Genomic DNA, 18,584 nt, shown 5'->3' with positions numbered 1-18,584 from the left:
AATGAGCAAGGCAGCTTATAGCCAAATACCAGCCTAGAGGTTCTGCTGCCTCTGCCTTGCTCAGCATCCAGAGAGTTGAATGGGGTGAGCATCTCTGCATACCTGTGACATATTTGCACTATCCAGATACACTACAGTTTGTATACTCTGTGTTAAATCATCCCCAGGTTGTACCTTCTTTGCTGACTCAGGGCCTCATTAGTTTCTTTTTCTAATGAATAGTTTGAGCATGTTAATTGTAGTGGCTACATGATAAGTTTTAGGAAGATAATTTATGGAATTTAGAGGATCCCAAAGGAAAACATTGGAGTAAAGTATTACTAGAGGTTGGAGACAGATTTTTATAATGAAAATAGTCTGTCTCAGAATAGGTAGTCCTGGACTTCAGTTCTAACATAATCACCTTTGGCAAATCACTTCTCTTTGAGCCGCCGTTTCCTTATCTTTAAAATGAAGGGATTTGAACAAGATAAACTTCAAGCTACTCTCCAGCTCTAAAACGCCATGATTTCATATTACCTATAAACCTTTGCTGTGGAGTTAACTGCTTTTCACGGAGTGTTTCCTGTATGCTGGACACTCAGTAAATGGCTTCCTATGCATGCCCTAGGGCCAGCTTCCTGAGGCTCCTCAGATGGAAGGTTACTGCTTAGATGCTGGAGGAATTAAAAAAACTAAGATGCTTAATGAAGAAAAGAAAATAGGTACTGGAGAGAGTGTCTGAAAGGAATAAAGCTAGCTGTAATAATTTAGTCTTTCAGATGTTTATGAATATCTTTGAAATGTTAGTAAAATGATAGGCTTTGCATTTAAGAATCTGCCAACTAGCTAAACACCTCACAGTTGTAGCTGGCAACTCTGGCAGCCTTAACCTCTGAGAAAAAGTTTTCCTAACTCTCCCTTCTAGAAACACTCACTGCAGATACATCAACTATCTAGCCATATATACAGAAGGCAAACCTCGATTGTCCAACAATTCGTTTAGGAACTTCTCCGTCTTTTTCCAGTTACCTAAGGCCTTTCTGTGTAGCTATGTATTGAGTGGATGAAGCTGCATAGTTGGAGAATAGCAGAGAAGATATGTAGGAATGATTAGATAATCAAGGACTGGTTGCATTGTATTTCATTGCAAAAAATAAAATGGTAGCATTTGTTCATTCAACAAATGTTTTTTGCTTATTTACTATGTGTCAGATATTTTTCGAACTCCTGACCTCAAATGATCTTCCCACCTCGGCCTCCCAGAGTGCTAGGATTACAGGTGTGAGCCACCACGCCCGGCCATGTCAGATATTTTTCTAGGAGCTAGAAATTCAAACCTGAGAGATTCTTGCTATAGTCAGACACAAATAGATACAATACAGACAGACATGCATACATAGATACATATGAATGATACAGTGTTATCAATCTTAGAGGGTTTTTTCAATAAGTACATTAGTAACTTATTTATAATGTTCAAAACACATAAATAAATTCTCCCTTCCTTGCCTCGTATTTTCCATCAGCAAACATTTATTGAGTCATATGTCAGATACATTAAAAAGAGGGCCAAAACTAAGTCATGCATTGATTTATCAAAAAATACTTCCAAGTAAATAAAAATCTACTTCATAATATACCCTTAAGGAAACATGGTGTTTCTGATACATGTACAAGAGGATACATATGCACATACTTATATATACACATATATGTATTTTTTATCTTTATATATACACATAGATGTATAAATATTTTATCTTTTTATGTGTTTATATAATTTATATATACAAAATATTTGCTTGTCTATGCTCAAAAAGGATACTTGAAACTAGAGGGTAAATAAGCGACAGAAGTCTGTGTTTGTATCTACACATATGTACATTTGTGAGTATGTGGTGTGTGGGAGATAAGGAAGGAAAGAAGGGAGAAAGGAAGAGAAAGAAAAAGGTGGGAGAAGGATAAGAAAGGGAAAAAATAGTGGGCTTAGAAGGAACCACAGTAGTTAGTAATCTTTACCTTAACTCCCACTGCCCTATCTGTTTTTTCTGTCTTGAGCTGTAGGAAGTACACCATTCATTCCATCAACTGACCTATCATTGGAATTGACCACTCACCCAAATCAAACAAAAAGAATAATTTCAGTTTTAAAAATACAGAAACATCCACAGATGTTTGAAGAAATGGTACTTATATGTTCCAACAACTGTGATAAAGATAACTTGCTGAAAGTCCTTCCAAAGCAGAAAAAAATTTTAAATCTCAGGGAATTTTTTTCTTTACTGGCCAGAAACTCATTCCAAGAAGTACCAGCCTGTCTCATTTCAAAATGCTTCCCTTACCAAGGAAGCGGAAGCGGTCATATTCTTTCCCACCAAACTATGAGTGAATTATAATTACTCTACCTCTTGTGGGGCAGTGAAGCAGCAGACATCTGCTGTACTAAATCAAAACCCCCACGAATAAAACTATACCACACTGAGTCATACCTGGACTCAGATTAAAGAATCTGTGTTGTGTTTACCTTTTTCTTTATTTTCTTTGTAATCTGAAATATGGATTTGTTACTCTGGCCCCATATTCTAACTGAGGGGAAATATATGGATTCCATTTGCTGACTCCCACTTTAACATTGAAAAATCACAACTTTAAAGCAAATGGACAATAATAGTTAATAACAGTTTAATGACAGTTTTTGTTTGGTTTCTTATTCCTTCACCATTTCACCATTTTCTTCTCCTTTGAAAAGGTGGTACAAGTAAAAAAATGTTGAAGTGCACAGTCTAAGAAGTGAGGTTCTTTAGTTGTAGTTTCAATAACAAAGGAGCAAAAAAGAACATTTTAAACTGTATTTCCAAAAGAAACAAGCTTCACAACTACTATTACTGATCATAATTTTATGTATCATGGGCTATATGATATTACTAAACTCTTCTAGAACAGCGGTCCCCAGTTTTTTTGGCACCGGGGACCGGTTTCATGGAAGACAATTTTTCCATGCGTGGTGATACCCAGTTCCCAACAGGCTATGGACGGGTACTGGGCCACGGCCCGGGGGGTGGGGACTGCAGTTCTATAGTAAGGAAAGGAAAATAGTACTTCAATTCTAAATTAAAGCTGTGAAAACACATATAGTAGTCTACTTGCCTTAAATAATTTTGCGTCTTTGTCTTTATCTCTTAGAGAGCTGAAAGACAGACTCGAATTATGGATTCAGCTCAATATGCAGAATTCTGTGAAAGTCGACAATTAAGTTTCTGTAAGTAAGCATTTAAGTTTACTTAATTATATGTATAAGACATTGCGTATTATAGATGTACTAAAGTGTGACACAATCTGTTTCTTAGCAATTGGTGGATTTAATAATGTGCATAGTTAGAACTGTTATAGAAACAACCCGCATTGTGGGGCAGCCTGTAAGAGATTTTACCACATTCAACTGTTTTGCGATTAATAGTGTTCAGTAAGTTTTAAAGGATATTAGTAATACAGAGTGTCATGTTCACATTACTTTTAGTCAGAAAAATCCCATTTTTCTTAATATTCCCATTTGAATTTCTTTTACTGTTTCCTAGTCATATTTACAGTAGTATTTCTTATTGTATTTGACTCATAAAGGACTCTAGTAGTACAGTCATGACATTCAAAATCTCCCAATATTAATTATAGTTACTAAACTTTTCCTTTATGCATGCTCATATTATCACAAAGGAACATATCAGTAGTCTCTTCCATTCTTGTCTAACCTCCTGCTGTGGCATACATTCAATATTAGCCAAATTCATTAGTGCAAGTTCTCATAACACTAATGACCTAGTGGTAGAATTAGTACTTTCACATCACTGCATACCAGCTTATTAAAACTACATAAAGACTCAAGATAATGAGCTGGGTTATGTAGCAAAATATCCTTACAGCAACAGATCAGTGATGACTAAGGTTCTTGGGGTAAAGGTCAAAGAGAAAGTGTGATGAAAAGTCCAGTTAAAAATATGACAAAGTAGCACATGACCCTGGTCTGAGGGATTATGGAAACAATGGTGTCTTTAAATGAAAAGCTATTATGTGATCACAATAACAGCAGCATATTTGATTTGGAAAAAGAAAGCGAGAGCTTCTTTATGTATTACAAAGTGCAAATAAATGACACATTTCAAGTAGTGTCCCGTGTAAATGTCAATAAAATATAGGAAAATACGTTTTAGAAGATTTTCTTTCTAACTAAATAGACTTTCCAATCTGACTAACAACTTGGCATCACACATCTGTGAAGCATTAAGTAAATGGCACTTCAGATCATGGCAATTTCAGCAAATGAGAGGTTTTTGTATTGTAATTTTTAGGTTTAAAAATGGCATTCAAGTCTATAAGTATAAATCTCCAGTTTATAAAGAACATTTAGTACAATTTAACTGTTTTTTAAAATCATATTTTAAATTTAATTCACTTAAAGGAACAGAAGTATTATTTTACACTGAAACTATTAATAATAGGCTTAAAGTCTCATGATATGCCTTTTGTTTGAAAATCTGATTTTTAGTTACTTCATTTTTTGTTTTTAATTCAATAAACTGTAGTAGATTAAAAATTGATATTTTCCCTTTCTTTATAAAATAATTATAGTATAAACAATATATTATGCTTGATTTTTTTTTCTTTAGAAGGGAAGGATTTGGTCATTTTAAAATATTTGTTTATATGGTGTCCACGGGTGCTCTATTATGGAATCTTGGTGGAAGAATCTGTTTTATGTGATAAAATACTGTGATTGAGAATTCTTTAATCCAAGTGGGTTAGCAAATTCAGAAATCATTCCTACAGTGGTCAGAATGTTAGGCTCTTTTTATTCTTCTCCTTCTAATAAATTACCAGGATATAGGAATTATGATCTTAAGTGTCTTCTTAAATATTTGGTCTTATCAGTCACTGGGATTACTGGTATATTTTAAAATAATGAGTCTATAATTTTATAGGCTTAGAGTAAGCTATAATATTAGCACACTGATATAATTCACTAATCTTTTGTTTTTGTATTTATATAAGTCAATCATTTCCTTTAACATCTTTTTAAATCTGATATTAATATTGACTCACAGAACTTTCTTTAATCATGATTTATAATTAAAATTTATTATTGGTAAATTAGTTTCTGATCTTTTACTTTCAACTTTTTATTTTATATTTGGTTTTTTATAAACAACTAATATCTAGATTTTCTTTTTAATCAATCACAGAGGCTCTGTGTATTTTAATTGGTCAGTTTATATGTATTTAATTACTGATACATTTGGGTTTGTATAGGCTTATTTTGTGTTTTAAATGTATTTTGCTTTTTTATTTGCTTTTCTCCCTCATTTTCTATGTTTTATTAGATTGATTGGGTTTTCTTCATTTCATTTTTTCCTCTACTAATTTGTATATTCTATATTCTATGTGTATTATTTCAGTTGCTATCTTTAATTTTTGTTGTGCATCCCTGACTTAAAATTTTTAAAATTGATGAGTATTTAAACTTTCCTTCTTGGCCTGATCTTGTTTTTCCTGAGGCTCTGTAAGGGCTTAAAGCACTCATTTTTGTCTTAAAATGGCTTCATTTTTGCCCCCATACTTAAATGATTGCTTAGTTGGGTAGGAAATTACAGGCTTATAGTTATTTGTTAAAACATAAATCCATTGTCTTTTGGCCTCAGTTGGTAGAAGTCTGCTGTCAGTCTACTTGTTGTTTTGTATTCTTCCTGTGGGAGCAACTAAGAGAATGAAGATACTGCCTACAGGTCCTCTGCTATCTGGCAAAACGAACAGGCTGGCAAACAGTAGCTGCTCAGAAATATGTGTAGAAGGAAGGGAGTAAGGAGTCCCTACTGTGGAAGGTTCCAAGGAAAACCATGCTCTCCGAGGAAAGCTATTTTCATTTAATACAAAAAGTGATTTTGAAGAGGTTGAAGTCGCAGAGGAATTTCTTCAGAGTGGAATGAGCATTACAGAGAACCCTGAGGAAAGGATCAGGAATAGAAAGACTGGTGAGAGGGATGGGTTAGATGTGAAATAGTATGCAGGAATGAGAGAATGGAATATTGTAAGAAATTTAAATTTTGTTAGTGATCATTAATAAGAATAAAAAGTGTGTGAAATTAACTAATCTTAAATTTCCATATGAAGTTATTATGTAAAGTTATTTTAAGTCTAGCACACACTGAAAACCCAGTTAGTTTCAGAAAGCTGATAATCCTAGGAACTTTTGGTCGTTGTTTAGGACTCTGTTTATATTGTTAATCACTTTCCAGAATACCCTTTTGCTGATACGTTGGGAAGAGGGGCGAAGGAGAAGGAACTCATTCATTCTGAGGCTCCTCACCTCTTCATGAAAACAAACTGTCACGACTAGGGGTATCTATGCCTCCTTTGCTGGAACCAGCAATACACTGGAAGGGCCAGTCTCTGAAGCAATCCTTCTCTAGGTGACAAGGACGGAATTAGCTCAGAGAATCTTCACCTGTTGGTGGAATAGTGCTAACCCAAGTGGTTTATGGAACCTCTGTGCATCTTTTTGATGCATAGGAAAGTTTGGACCCTACCTTTTTATTAAAGAAATATTTTTTTCTTTCATCCATTCATTCAGTCATTTCTTCTAGAAATATTTCTTGTGGGTCTGCTAATACCAGGCACTAGTCTAGGTGCTGGGGGCACAATGGTGGATGCATGGTCCTTGTCCCTTCGTTCTCAGTACTTATAATCTAGTGATGAAGCTACTGAATCTTGTTTATGTGGATAGATCTGACTGAATACTAATAATGATCCTTCCCCTCCCTTTTAAAATAAATTGTTTAGAGCATAATACAAAATACCTGTTTCTGTACTAACGGTCTGTCAAGAGAAGTGAATAAGGTACATTTTATTGATCATGCCAAATTGCTGCCTGTTAACCTTAACTTCAGAGGTATTCCACAGATGTTAAACAAGTGTTTGTGAGCTATTGCAGCTTACTATTTAGATGGAATGTTGCATGTCAGATAGCATTTGGAAGATTGGTTACTTTGGGGAGATAGCTTTAAGGGGGATTATCATAATTCTGCCACATTTGACAGCTTTGGATATACACTTTGATAGCAAGAGTTAATGTCCTCTGTGATTTATTTAAAAGAAAACTCTTATGTGTGTGGAATCCATGAAGATTCTATCTAGAAGGATCAAAACATCATGCTTTGAGTTATTGTTAAGTGTTATATAGACTTCTGGGACCAGATTAATCAAAAGAATAATCAGTGGATTTTTATTAAAAAAAGATAATCTTATAGATTTGATAAAATCTTTACTATCAATCTTTTCCCTCTAGGTTACTAGTGAAATTAATAATGTCTAATGAAGGCCCTGTACCAAATTAAGACTGCTTAACACTGTGGCAGTTTAAAGATATTTAACTAAAGGTTCCCTATGTGCTTGGTTCTGTATATTCTTGGTACTGTTAGGTTTGCAGAGACATGAGGAGAAATTTTTAGCAGTCATGAAAGGCTATCTGATGATGTAAGTGTTCAATGAATGGTTAGAGTGGGGAAAGTATACCTTTGGCCTGTATGGTAAGGATTCATGTGAAGGAAGAAGAGTGATGGGAGAGCATTCCATGGAAGGAAAGGAGCAGGAGTGATTATACTCAAGGCCAGGTGATGGTTTAATAGAAAAGTGTTGTAAAGGCAGGTTGGAATCAGTCTGGATAGTTTTGAGAGTCAGGCTAAGGAATCTAGACATCTTTGTAATCAGGGAATGTAATCACATGCTTAGATCAGGCCAGATATCAATTAATTTTAAATTCACAACTTTGAGCCTATTCTAATAATAGACACATTTTGGAAAGTATTAAAAATGCAATTTCTGTATGTTCCCTTTTTCATCACAGGTTGGTTCTCACAGGATTTTCTTTCCCTAAGGGTAAATTAAAGTTACATCAAGCAAGTACATCTTCCAACTATTGTTATAAGCTATGGCCAGTGGTAACTTACTCTGAAACAGTGTGAGAAGTGTTAAACCTTAAGTGGTTTAGTATACTATGTCATATAGCATAGTTACAAAATAAAAGACCCAAATGCATAAGGGATTTCTTGAAAACAACCATTGTGTTGCTTTGTACCTAAGGGTTAAAACTTGGATTTCTTGGGGCTAGAGGCCAGAACATCTAGACATTAATAAAGTTCAAAAACATTGCATTTTATATATATTGTTTTTTGTGTGTAATTCTGAGTAGTCATATTTTTCATTTTTTGATAGTAATGTGCAATATTAACACACTATAAAAATTAAATTTTCTACACTTGTTTTTTTTAATGGCTAGCTAAGAAAGCTTCCAAATTTCGAGACTGGTTGGACTGCAGCAGTATGGAGATAAAACCCAATGTTGTCGCTATGGAAATTCTGGCATATTTAGCATATGAAACTGTGGCACAGGTAAGAATTCTAATCTGTCACATCAGGCCACACATGGCTGGTTTTTCCTTATCTCTGTCCGTGATCAGTTCTACCAGCTGCTCTACCAGGAATGACAGCCATGAGTTCTCTCCTGTAACAATTCTATCATTTTCTAGAATTTAGTTCAATTATGTTTCTTTGCATCCTCAGTGCTGGCAGGTGTTAGGATTAAAAAAGACTGTTTCTTGCAGTTTTATCCTAACCAGAAATGGAATTCCTGCATACTCTTTCTTGGCATTGAATGCAAAGTCCACATCTGCCTTGTTTGGAGATTATTTTCGAGCTTTGAAAAAAACCTTCCTAGGTATGTGAGATGAACTGAGTGCTTACCAAATTCTGAGTCTGGAATCACTGCCCTCTAACAGAGTTTCTCAAAGTATGGTCTTTAGAACAGAGTCATCAGCATCTCCTTGGTTCTTGTTTAAAATACAAATTCCTAGAGCAGTGGTCCCCAGCCTTTTTGGCACCAGAGACTGGTTTCATGGAAGATAATTTTTCCCCAGGGATGGGGTGTGGGGAGCGGAGGCAGAGCTCAGACAGCGATGCGAGCAATGGGGAGCAGCTGTAAATATAGATGAAGCTTTGCTTTCTTGCCTCCTGCTGTGTGTCCCCGCCTTTCCTATGTTTCATGGAAGACAGTTTTTCCATGGGAGGGGCAGAGCTTTGTAGCCCAGTCCCTAACGGGCCACAGACTAGGGTTGGGGACCACAGTCCTAGACTATGGTCTCAGAGCAGACCTACTGAATTAGAATATCTGGGCTTGGGCCCTAGTAATCTGTACTAGTTAGTGATTATTAAATAAATTTTGAGGGCTACTCCCCTAGAAGTTCAGAATAATATCATTTGTATTCAGATAAGTCCATTCACCAGTCGATGAAACTGTATGCTCACGTCCACAATATAGATTTTTAGTTAAAAAGTATTATCAGTCACATTCACAATGTATTGCTTAAGGCTGGGCATGGTGGCTTGCACCTGTAATCCCAGCTACTCAGAAGGCTGAGGCAGAGGATCTGCTTGAGCCCAGGTATTTGAGGTTGCAGTGAGCTATGATAATGCTGATGCATTCTAGCCCAGACAACAGAGCGTGACACTGTCTCAAAACAAATGAAGAAATGTATTGCTTCGGTGGTATGCATGGTTACTTCCAGCTGTGTGACTTTATTTCATTGCTCTGATCTTCTAGTTAGTGGATCTGGCTCTTCTTGTGAGGCAGGACATGGTAACGAAGGCAGGGGACCCCTTCAGCCATGCCATTTCAGCAACCTTCATTCAGTATCACAACTCTGCTGAGGTAAGTATCACAAAAAAGTCTGTGTGTATGTAACACATCTGTGGATTTTGTCACATCTGCCATTTATATTAGTAGTTCTTTGAAAACAAATTATACAGAAATGTATAGCTTTTACTCAGAAAACATTCAACATTCAAATAACTATTTATTGAGCCCTTACTATGTGCATGGCCCTGACAATCCATTTAATACAGTGATTTTTTTTCCCACCTTTTTCTTGCCTCACTTAGCTTTCCTAGCCTTTCAATGAAAAGGATAGTTACAGAGGACTTCTTATTTATTTAGGAGATGAAAGCTAGTTTAGATAATTGAATAATGTTGGAAAAGTTATTTATTTCATTGTACTTCAAAAGATTGAGAGGGTAATTAATTATTGCTATAATAATAATTCCTGGCATTTATTGATAGCTTTCTATTTCAATTATTGATTTGTCTGTAAACATGATTTAAAGAAGTTTGGCTCCATTTATTTTCAGTTTTTAGATTGACCCTACTATGTGAAAATAATATCCTTTTCAGATCCGGTTTCTGCTGCTGGGATCTCTACCTATGGGGACCATAGAGCCTTCTTGCCAATTTTAAGGCTTTGTGTAATAACTGTGCACCACTTTTAGTGTACAAAATATTCTCTATAAGCAGCATGTGCCTAAAAACTAGAAATGTATTACAATATATTGAATGTATTTGCCAATATTTATGACCTTTTTTACTAACAAAAATGGCATTTTCATATAATTCAACCTAATAACCATAGAAAAGACAGCAAGAAGGTTAACATCTGCATGCATAATTGTGAAGTGAGTTTTGGATCAAGCTGGATGAAATGTATAACCTGAAAATGGCTAAGCCCTGTTTTGTGTCTATACCTTAATTACAAATATCTACTCTTATTAGTATCTATAGGTGAGGATTGTGACTCAAATAGTCTTTAAGAAGTAGTTATAATCTTTTTTAGGTCACAGACCCCTTTGAGAATCTGATAAAACCTATAAACCTTTTCTCTATAAACATATTCACAGATTTTGCATATAATTTCAGGTTGTTCAGAGACCCTCTGAAGCCCTGTGGATTGAAGGGATCTGTGAACCCTATGGATCCTGGGTTTAAGTATCTCTGCTCTAGGATACTTACAAAATGTATTAAGATATATAACCTATATAGCATCTTATTAAAAAAACCAAAAGTCAATTTGACATTTTCTTATACCCCTTGGAGAATTTGATTGGCTTTGTTATTCAAGTAGGGATTAAAATGTTTATGCCCTTTAAAAAATCCATTTTTTTCTTAGAAAAGAAATACATCATTATCAGTCAACATACTTTAAAAGTCCCTAAAGCTTACTTAGTTGATTAAACACTATTTGTTTTGTTTATGTTACAAACCCAAATTATGATGTCAAAGAACACTCTTTAAAATGTCTTTGATGCATGTTCACTTTATGAATATGTGTATAAGTATGCTTTCCATTAACATCAGACAAATTTGTTGTAACATTTCTAATTGAGGAAATTTACTGTGAACATAACAAGACTAGTTTTCTTTTAACGTTCAAGTGATTGCTTGCATGGCTAGGAAAACTCTTTATTTCCTCCCCTTTCTTGGTTCTCAAGGGTGGCCAAGCTGCCCTGGGCAACTGCTTAGCAACCACAGCCGCTGTTCCCAGCTACCCAGCAGTTGAGAGAAAGGTCCCATGTGTGCTGGATTTCCTGGGCTCTCTGGGAGGTGGGAGCATGAGTGTGAGAGAGCATCCTGACAAAATATGTTAGTAAAAACCCTGGCTTTTCCCTGGCTGGCATACACCCTTCCTCCCCTGTGACTGGTAGTCAAAGTGAACATTCAGAGAGAATGGAAGTCTTCCTTCCTGCCATTTAACACCTGACAAAATCAGCAACCTAATTTCCCGATGAGTGACCCGGACAGAAAGTGCAGAAGTCAAACAAACAAATAAAAACATTTGTAATTATAATCAAAGACTTCAGAAGCTGAGCGGCTGAATGTTAAAGAAGATAGGACTTTGATGAGAAGGTAGTAGAGGGGAGAATACTCGAGGACTCAGAGGCAGCGTAAGTACCATTGTACAAGGGAAAAAGCCCAACTGTGTTTAAAATATTCAAGCAAAAGATTCATTGAGGAGGAATAGTAGGAAGTTCAATTAGAAAATTAAGGCTCAACTTTGGGAGGCTGAGGTGGGAGTATCACTTGAAGCCAGGAGTTTGAGACCAGCTTGAGCAACAGAGTGAGACCCCGTCTCTACAAAAAATAGAAACATTAGCCTCTACAAAAAATAGAAACCTTAGCCGGGCATGGTGGCATGTGCACCTGTCATCCCAGCTACTCAGGAGGCTTGAGTCCAGGAGTTTGAAGTTGCAATGAGCTCTGATGACACCAACTGCACTCTAGCCTGGGCAACAGAGGAAGACCTTGTCACAAAGAAATAAAAAAGAAAGGAAAGGAAATTCAGGCTCAGATTGCATAGGGTGTTAGACTGCTAGAGTTATTAAGGAACAGTTAAAGGTTTCTTCGCTGAAGGGTGGTGAATTCGAAAGGATGTTTTTAAGAAGATCCAAGTGGTGGTGCTGTGTACAGTGGATTGGAATTGGAAACTCAAGGCATGGGGTTAATATACAACGCTTTGTATTTTAAGGAGTATCTTTCTTGACCACTAACCGTAATGAGGAGCTAAGCTAGTTAAGCTTACATTCTTCATACTAGATTAGCGAGTTTAATATTAATTCAAGTTAATTTTCTAGATTTTTTTCTTTTCTTTTTATTTTCTTTTTTTCCTTTTTTTTTCTTTTTTTAATTTCAGCATATTACGGGGGTACAAATGTTTAGGTTACTTATATTGCCTTTGCCCCACCCAACTCAGAGCTTTAAGCATATCCTCAGATGGTACGCACCGCACCCATTAGGTATGTATATACCCATCCCCCCTCCCCACTCCTATCTGCCCGACAGTCCATGACTATATGTGCTATATGTTCACTTAAGTGTTGATCAGTTAAAACCAATTTTATGGTGAGTATATGTGGTGATTGTTTTCCCATTTTTGTGACACTTCACTTAGTAAAATGGGCTCCAGCTCTATCCAGGAAAATACAAGAGGTGCTACATCACCATTGTTTTTTGTGGCTGAGTAGAATGCCATGGTATACATATACCACATTTTATTAATCCACTCATGTATTGATGGGCACTTGGGTTGTTTCCATATCTTTGCAGTTGTGAATTGTGCTCCTATAAACATTCAAGTGCAGATGTCTTTTTTATAGAATGTCTTTTGTTCTTTTGGGTAGATGCCCAGTAATAGGATTGCTGGACAAATGCTAGTTCTACTTGTTTCTCTTTGAGGTACCTCCATATTGCTTTCCACAGAGGTTGTACTAGTTTGCAGTCCCACCAGCAGTGTATAAGTGTTCCTATCTCTCTGCAACCACACCAACATTTATTGTTTTGAGACTTTTTGATGAAGGCCATTCTCACTGGAGATAAGTGATATCTCATTGTGGTTTTGATTTGCATTTCTCTGATGATTAGAGATGTTCAGCATTTTTTCATATGTTTGTTAGCCATTAGTCTATCTTCTTTTGAAAAGTTTCTGTTCATGTCCTTTGCCCACTTTTTGATAGGGTTGTTTGATTTTTTTCTTGCTGATTTTCTTGAGTTCTATATAGATTCTGGTTATCAGCCCTTTATCAGATGTGTAACATGCAAATATTTTCTCCCATTCTATAGGTTGTCTGTTTGCTCCATGATAGTTTCCTCAGCAGAGCTTTTTAATTTGATCAGGTCCCATTTATTTATTTTTATTGTTGCTGTGATTGCCTTTGGGGTCTTCTTCATAAATTCTTTGCCTAGGCCAATGTCTAGAAGAGTTTTTCCAACATTTTCTTCTAGAATTCTTATAGTTTCATGCCTTAGGTTTAAGTCTGTTATTCACCGTGAGTTGATTTTTGTGAGAGGTAAAAGGTGTGGATCCTATTTCAGTCTTCTACGTGTGACTATCCAGTTTTCCCAGCACCTTTTATTGAATAAGGATTCTTTTCCCCGGTGTATGTTTTTGTCTGCTTTGTCAAATATGAGATGGCTATATGAGGATGGTTTTATATCTGTGTTCTCAGTTCTGTTCCATTGGTCTATGTCTCTGTTCTTGTGCCAGTACCATGCTGTTTTAATTACTATAGCCTTGTAGTATAGCTTGAAGTCTGGTAAATTGATGCCTCCCAATTTATTCTTTTTGCTTAAGGTTGCTTTTTCTGTAGGGGGTCTTCTCTGGTTCCATACAGAGCGTAGAATTATTTTTTCTAGATCTATGAAAAATGATGTTGGTATTTTAATAGTGATTGCATTGAATCTGTAGATCACTTTGGGTAGTATAGACATTTTAACAGTGTTGATTCTGCCAACCCATGAGCATGGTATGGTTTTCCACCTGTTTATGTCCTCTGCTGTTTTCTTCCTCAGTGTTTCATAGTTCTCCCTGAAGAGGTCTTTTACTTCCTTAGTTAAATATATTCCTCGGTATTTTACTTTCTTTGTTGCTATTGTGAAGGGTATTGAGTCTTTCATTTGGTTCTCAGTTTGACTGTTGTGGTATATAGGAATACTACTGATTTCTGTACATTGATTTTGTAACCTGAGACTTTGGTGAATTTATTTATCAATTCCAGTAGTCTCATGGCAGAACCTTTGTGGTTTTCTAGATATAAGATCATATCGTCAGCAAAGAACGACAGTTTGACCTCTTCTGCCCCCATTTGCCTGCCCTTGATTTCCTTCTCTTGTTGATACTTTTTTTAAACATTGTTTATGTACATGAAGCAATGATCTCTAGAGCTATCTTGTTTTTTCAGAAACAAATCAAACCAGATTAACCTCATTCCCTCTTGTTAGATAGTGTTTCTAGGTAAGCAGATCAAGGAAAGACTGTTGAAACCAGTGTCTGAATTTCAACAAGGCATTTTGTAAAGTCTAACATAATGTTTTTTCTTTAAGAGATGGGGTCTCTCTATATTGCCAAGGCTGGAATGCAGTGGCTATTCATAGGTGCAGTCATAATGTACTTCAGCCTCAAATTCCTGGGCTCAAGCGATCCTCCTGCCTCAGTCTCCTGAGTTGTTGGGACGACAGGCATGAACCATTGTGCCCAGCCATTTTTTAAATACATTATAGAGACTTAAGGGCCAATAGATAGTGTGGTTAGAATGGTAGATAGGATGAGGAACGTGTAGATAAATATTGCCATACATGACAGAGACTATTTGCCTATAAATTTCTTAAGAGCTGATATTGTGACCTGACTGATAAGGGATTTTTTTTTTTTTTTATCTTTAATTTTTAGGCACCATCCTATAGGATGGACATTGACACAGTGGAGCATGTCTAAAGAAGAGTAATAGGGGAGGGGAGCAGGTGTGTGAAGGAACCTAAAAACAGGTCTCATAATAAGTGGTTGAAGGAACTTGGGGTATGCGACCATAGAAAAGAAGAGGCTATGAAATAAAAATCTTCAAACATCTGAAGTACTTCTACATGAAAGAAAGAACAGACTTGCCGTGATGGCCAAAGAAAGCAGGAAGGAAGGAAGGAAAGAGATTTGTAAGAATGTCTGGAGTAATCTGCATTTATTTTAGGGCATTGAGTTTGAGTTACTAGGAAAATGCTGGTCTCCATTAACACAAATAATGTCTAAAAGGCATCTGGTTTGGGAAGAAAGTGTAGGAGTTCCTTTTGAGACTTGTAAATTTAAAATGCTAGCAGAAATTCCAAATAGAAATGTCTGTATCTGACAAAATCATAAGTTTTAGAAGCTGTACATGAAGAATTCTGATTTGTCTGAATGCATACACAGATTAAAAATTAACATATTTAGATCCTTGGGGCAAGATGCGGGTATCATTTCTATGAACTAGAGAAGAATAAATTTCACATTTGTAAGCTGCAAGTAGCATTAGATTCATGAGATACTAAAGAAAATCTAATGCCAGTAGAAGGCCTGGTCACTTGATTTCAAAGCCATGCCTGTTTAGGCAGGGGTCTTGCATGAAGTCCTGCCCCAGACTCTCCTGAGAATGCACCTCGTCCTACACCAACAGCTCCATCATCTGAATCAGAGGACTCAGGGAAAACTGCATCAGGATCCCTAGAGAATGGCAGTGCTAGACAAGACTCAGCTAAAACCAAGCAAAGGAAAAGAAAGAAGATCAATGATAATTATTTTTCTGGTGCAGAGGTGAAAGGATCTGAGTTCTTTTCAAAGATCTGAAAAATGTGCTCTGTTTTTCTCAGTCATATTTTTAGAAGAAGCTAATTTACAATCAACCGTACTTAATGGCTTCTACTAACACCTTTTTAAGAGCTTTCTTCTGGATAATGCAAAATATTGACTTTTTTCCCTAACATTTTATTATAAGCAATTTCAAGCATACAGAAATTAAAAGAGCTATAGAGTCAACACCCTATCTCTACCACCTAGATTCTACAATTAACATTTTACTATATTTTCACTGTATTTATTAATACTAAATATTTACTGTATTAACATTTACTATATCTGTTCATCTATCAGTTCATCTTATTTTTTTTAACATACTGCAAAATATGTTTTAGACATCAGTACATTTCATGCCTAAACTCTATATTATGTATAATTTATGGGGTTTTTTAAAGGTAAAATTTACACACAGTGAACCACTTTACTCTTAAGTGTACCATTTGATGAATTTTGATAAATGTATAAACCTGTTTTTTCTAAAACGCTATTAAGATATGGAACACCATTGTCAGCTCAGAATTCCTTCATGCTTCCTCCCTGTCAATTCCTGACACATCCTTAGGCAACCAGTGTTCTGATTTTTTCATCATAGATTAGTTTCTTCTGTTTTAGAAGTTCATATAAAAAGAATTTAGTATGTACTCTTTTATGTGAAATTTCATTCACTCAGGAGGTTTTTGAAATTTGTATTTTTTCGGTATAATTATATTCCTGTTTATAAGTATATTTTATTCCTCTTTATTGCTAACTTATATTCCATTATATAGCTATATCAGTCTATTCATTCTCATGTTGGTAAATATATGGGCTGTTACCAGTTTTTAAAGTATTATGAGTAAACCTGCTATGAATATGCTTATATAAGTCTTTAAGGAAAAAGACTTCCATTTTCCTTAGGTAGAAAGCTAGGAATGAAATTGCTGGGTCTTAGAGTTAAATATGTGCTAAATTTTTAAAGAAACCGCAAGACTTTGTTTCCAAAAAAGTTGTACCATTTTATAATTCCACTGACAATCTATAACAGTTCCAGTTGCTCCACATCCTCATTGGCATTTGATGGTGTCCGTGTTTTTACTTTTAGCCATTCTGATGAATGTTTACTGGTAATTCATTATAGTTTGCGTGTGCATTTCCCTGATGACTAATGGTTTTTATGTACTGATTGGCCATTTGTATATGTCTTCCTCAGAGAAGTATCTCTTCGAGTCCTTTATCCAATTCTTTGGAGGGAGAGGAAATTGGCTTTTATTACCAATTTGCATGAGTTCTTTATATATCTTGGATAAAAGTCTTTTGTCAAATACATGTTTTTCATATATTTTCTCTCAGTTTGTACTTACCTATTTATTGTCATAGTGGTATCCTTTGATGAGCAGAAATTTTGAATTTCTGATAAAGTCTGATTTATCCAATTTTTAAAAGATGTTTATTGCCTTTCTGTGTCCTGTCTAAGAAAGCTTTGGTTGCTCTCAGGTCATGATGATATTCCCCTGTGTTTTCTTTTGAAGTCTTACAGCTTTAGTTTTTGCATTTAGTTCTATTAATCTGGTCAAATTAACTTTTGTATATTGTCTGAGTTGAAATCAAATTCAGTTTCTTATGGATATAGAGTTATTGCAGAGCTGCTTGTTGAAAAGACTTTCTTTTCTCCCATCCAATGGGAGAAAAGCACCATTGCTTTGACAGATTTATTGAAAATCAAGTGACAATATACTAATAGGGATTTATTTCTGGAATTTCAATTGTGCTTTATCAATTTATTTATTAGTTCTTTTGCTAGTATCACCCTATCTTGATTACTGTAGCTTTATTATAGGTCTTAAGGCAGGTAGTGTAAGTCTTCAAACTTTGTTATTTTTCAAGCTTAATATGGATATGCTATGTTTTTCACATTTTTATATAAATTTCAGAATCTGCTTGTTAGTTACTACCAAAGAAAAAGGAAAAAGAAAAACCTGGTGGGATTTTGAAAGGGATTGTGTTGAATGCTTAAATCAGTTTGGAATATGAATATGTTAGCAATACTAAGTCCACAATCCATGAACAAGGAATATCTCACTATTTATCTCTGTAAAATCTCTCTTTCTCACTGAAAATACTGTTTGTCCCAAAGTCTGTTTAACTGGCTGGTATAGCCATTCCAGCCTTATTGCAATTACTGTTTACATGGTGTATGTTTTCTATCCATGTTTTTTTCAATGTATTTGTATCTTTATACAGGCATAGCTCAGAGATATTGTAGGCTCGGATCCACACAACCACATAAAAGTGAATATCACAGTAAAGCAAGTCACATGAGTTTTTTGATTTCCCAGTGCATGTAACACTTATGTTTACGCTATACTGTAGTCAGTAAGTGTACAATGGTATTATGTCTATGAAAACAATGTACATACCTTATTCAAAAATACTTTATTGCTAAAAATGCTAATGGTCACCTGAGCCTTCTAATCTTTTTGGTATTGGAGGGTCTTGCCTCGATGTTGCAACTGCTAACTAATCAAGGTGGTGGTTGCTGAAGGTTGGGGTGGCTGTGGCAATTTTTGAAAAATAAGACAACAGTGAAGTTTGCCACAT

The 18,584-nt window shown here is 35.5% G+C and overlaps 1 protein-coding gene across 1 annotated transcript in view; it reads left to right on the top strand.

Annotated features, from left to right (window-relative positions):
* The window catches only part of SUPT3H (SPT3 homolog, SAGA and STAGA complex component), a 427,271-nt gene that overhangs the window by 332,647 nt on the left and 76,040 nt on the right, over positions 1-18,584 (top strand). The window contains exons 7-9 of the mRNA XM_069487792.1: positions 3,166-3,241; positions 8,306-8,418; positions 9,626-9,733. Coding sequence (XP_069343893.1) covers positions 3,166-3,241; positions 8,306-8,418; positions 9,626-9,733 — 297 coding nt within the window. The remainder of the gene's footprint in view (positions 1-3,165; positions 3,242-8,305; positions 8,419-9,625; positions 9,734-18,584) is intronic.

This window comes from Eulemur rufifrons, chromosome 15, assembly GCF_041146395.1.
Source record: "Eulemur rufifrons isolate Redbay chromosome 15, OSU_ERuf_1, whole genome shotgun sequence".
NCBI lineage: Eukaryota > Metazoa > Chordata > Mammalia > Primates > Lemuridae > Eulemur > Eulemur rufifrons.
Note: the sequence above shows the minus strand (reverse complement) of the source record. Positions and strands in the feature narration are given on the sequence as shown.